Below are 3,100 nucleotides of genomic sequence, written 5' to 3'. Positions count from 1 at the left end.
ACCTAGCTTTAGACGATCACCTTCCGGGTCAAGATGCGACTAGGCCGAAAGCGGAGTCGTAGCCTCCTTAAAGTTGCTTTGCCAACGCTGCCGCAGTTCCTCTTTGGAAACCAAAATTCTTTTTGTGCGCGCGTGTGCATGCGTGTCAAGAACACGCCCCAAGACTCGCCTCCGCTTCCTTTCCTCCTCCTTCCTCCTTTGTTTTACGGACCGGAAGAGTCCTTGAACCAAAATAGCTCGACAGGCACTTCCGGAACCAGAGCCCAGGGTTCCCGGGCAGCGCTGGCAGGAGAGGGAAAGAGGAAAAGGCCGGGACGGCGGCAGCTGGAGAATGAAGAAGGAGCATGTGCTGCACTGTCAGTTCTCCGCGTGGTACCCGCTCTTCCGAAGCCTTACCATCAAGAGGTAAGATGGGAGCGGTTACGCCAGGCCGACTGGCGGGAGGGAACTGCGACATTTGGGGGGATTCCTGCTTCCAGAAAAAAAAAAAAAAAGCAGGCCTTCTCCCGACTGGACGGGAGCAACAGTGTCGAGTTGGCTTCCTAGGGGTGTTAGAGGTGGGGAGGCTAAAAAGGAGGTCTGTATTTGCGAGCGGGGCAGTGTGCTGGGGAGTTAGGGCGCTTGGGGGTTCTGGGGAGTCGGAGGCGGGCTGAATGGTGGGTTGACCTGGCTTAGGCTTGGCAGTTCACCATCCGTCGCTTGCAGAATGGCCACAGGCACAAGGTGATCAGCAGAACTGGTCGGTCTGGGCTTTGCCACTCACTAACTCGCCAGGGACTTAATTGCTTTCCACCTCCTGTGAGGGGAAAGTTTGGAGAGTTTCTGGTCAAAGGATACATAATTACTGTTAGCGAGGGAGGAATAAGTGTAAGTATCTCTCGTGCAGCACGATGACTGTAGTTAATGACGATATAGGTATTGCATTCCTGAAAAAAAAAATGCAAAGAGTATGGCTATATATTGTTCGTACCGGAAAAATAACGGTAATGCAGTTGTAGCCAGATTAAACCATTCCACTTTCTACCTCTGTATACTTAAAAGCATGAGGTACCCTATAAATAACGTACAGTTTTATCTGTTAATTAAAAAAGGGCGATAGAAAATTGGAGTTTGCTGTTACTCATTTTGTGCGCCAACATTTCAAATACTGATGATTCATTATATGATTTTTTTCATTCAATAACAATCAGATATATACTTTAAGACATTGTGTAGTTGGCTTAGAGTTGTGATAAGTTAAATGCATAATGAAAAATTCATGTTCTTAGAAAGTATTGAAATATTTGGGAGAACCTTAGATTTACTATTCTTACAGTATCATTGTTAACTTTATGAGTTAAGTACATGAGAAGGCTAATTTGTAATCAGACAATAGACAATATTTAAAAAATTTTTATAAATTTTTATGAAGAGTTTACATTTTTAAAGAGTGTTCCAAATTTTAAAGGCTTATTTGAAATTAATTAAAATTTAGTAGATTTATAAACAGAATAAGATTTTCAGTTGAATTTAAAAGCCTGAGGAAGAATTAGGTTTTTGAATGTGAAATTGTAACTTTGACAAATCAAATATTAATTTTAGAAACCAAAGTGGCCCATTAATAATCTTTTCGGTGTGCAGAATCATTTGTAATATGCCAAAAAAACTTGTTTCATAAATATATGATGATATTCTATTGACTCTGTTAAAGCAGCCTGTAATCTTTTTCACTTTTTAAAAAATACATACCTCAAGACCAAAATAATAGCATTACTTTTAGGTATCTGTGACAATAATTTTTAATGATTTATTACAAGGAAAAACAAATTATCTCATAAGTTTTTAAGTGACTTCAAATATGGCTTTGCCATCTTTAATTATCATTATCTGAAACAAATTCGGCTAAAGCATGCCCAGTTAAGCAGCTTTATAGCTGGTGATCTGTTCAATAGAATGCCACCCAAACACATCCAGACATATCATGAATTCTTAGCCTTAAGTGCTCATTGCCAGCCAAAGATTAGTTTCCAGGTCTTGAGTATACTTCTGCCCTTTGTCTTAGAAAGTGGCCAAATGCATAGCCGGGTGTTGTGGCGGGGGCCTGTAGTCCCAGCTACTCGGGAGGCTGAGGCAAGAGAATCGCTTAAGCCCAGGAGTTGGAGGTTGCTGTGAGCTGTGTGAGGCCATGGCACTCTACCGAGGGCCATAAAGGGAGACTCTGTCTCTACAAAAAAAAAAGAAAGTGGCCAAATTCTGTAAATCTTCTGGTTTACTTTGCTCCTTTTTCTGTATTGCAGCAAATATCTGCTGGTCTCTGACACAGAAACATTGTGCTCACTGAATTCTTTTGAGCTTGTTGCTTTCATAGGGTGATTTTCTTTCTTTTTTTTTTTTTTTGTAGAGACAGAGTCTAACTTTATGGCCCTCTGTAGAGTGCTGTGGCCTCACACAGCTCACAGCAACCTCCAACTCCTGGGCTTAAGCGATTCTCTTGCCTCAGCCTCCCGAGCAGCTGGGACTACAGGCGCCCGCCACAACGCCCGGCTATTTTTTGGTTGCAGTTTGGCCGGGGCCAGGTTTGAACTTGCCACCCTCAGTATATGGGGCTGGCGCCCTACCGACTGAGACACAGGCACCGCCCCTCATAGGGTGATTTTCATCTGGTTCTGTTTTTTTGTTGTTTGTTTCTTTGCCACAAAGACCTTTGTAGTAATTATGTAAACTGCTTTTTTTTTTTTTTGAGACAGTCTCACTTTGTCACCCTCAGTAGGTGCTATGGCGTCATAGCTCACAGCAACCTCAATATCCTGGGCTCAAGCAGTCCTCTTGCCTCAGCCTCCCAAGTAGCTGGAACTATAGGCATCTGCCACAATGCCCAGGTATTTTTAGACACTGGGTCTTGCTCTTGCTCAGGCTGGTGTAGAACTCGTGAGCTCAAACAGTCTGCCGGCCTTGGCCTCCCAGAATGCTAGGATTACAGGCCTAAGCCACCATGCCCAGCCTATAAACTACAATATTTATTGATATTATTCTAATTCCTTTACTGCTACATTATTAACATTTAACACTTCATATTAAAAGAAAAAGGACAAATAATTTAAAAAATTGAGTGTGGGCTTTT

The 3,100-nt window shown here is 42.5% G+C and overlaps 1 protein-coding gene across 2 annotated transcripts in view; it reads left to right on the top strand.

The window, feature by feature from the left end:
* Window positions 1–39: 39 nt before the first annotated feature.
* Window positions 40–3,100, top strand: part of CDC123 (cell division cycle 123) — a 58,196-nt gene continuing 55,135 nt past the window's right edge. Inside the window, exon 1 of one of the 2 annotated variants that reach the window (XM_053573024.1) lies at window positions 40–405. In XM_053573024.1, coding sequence (XP_053428999.1) covers window positions 332–405 — 74 coding nt within the window. In that variant the 5' untranslated portion in view covers window positions 40–331. The remainder of the gene's footprint in view (window positions 406–3,100) is intronic. The other variant, XM_053573025.1, reaches the window with a different exon arrangement.

The sequence above is a fragment of the Nycticebus coucang genome, chromosome 20 (assembly GCF_027406575.1).
Source record: "Nycticebus coucang isolate mNycCou1 chromosome 20, mNycCou1.pri, whole genome shotgun sequence".
Lineage (NCBI taxonomy): Eukaryota > Metazoa > Chordata > Mammalia > Primates > Lorisidae > Nycticebus > Nycticebus coucang.
Note: the sequence above shows the minus strand (reverse complement) of the source record. Positions and strands in the feature narration are given on the sequence as shown.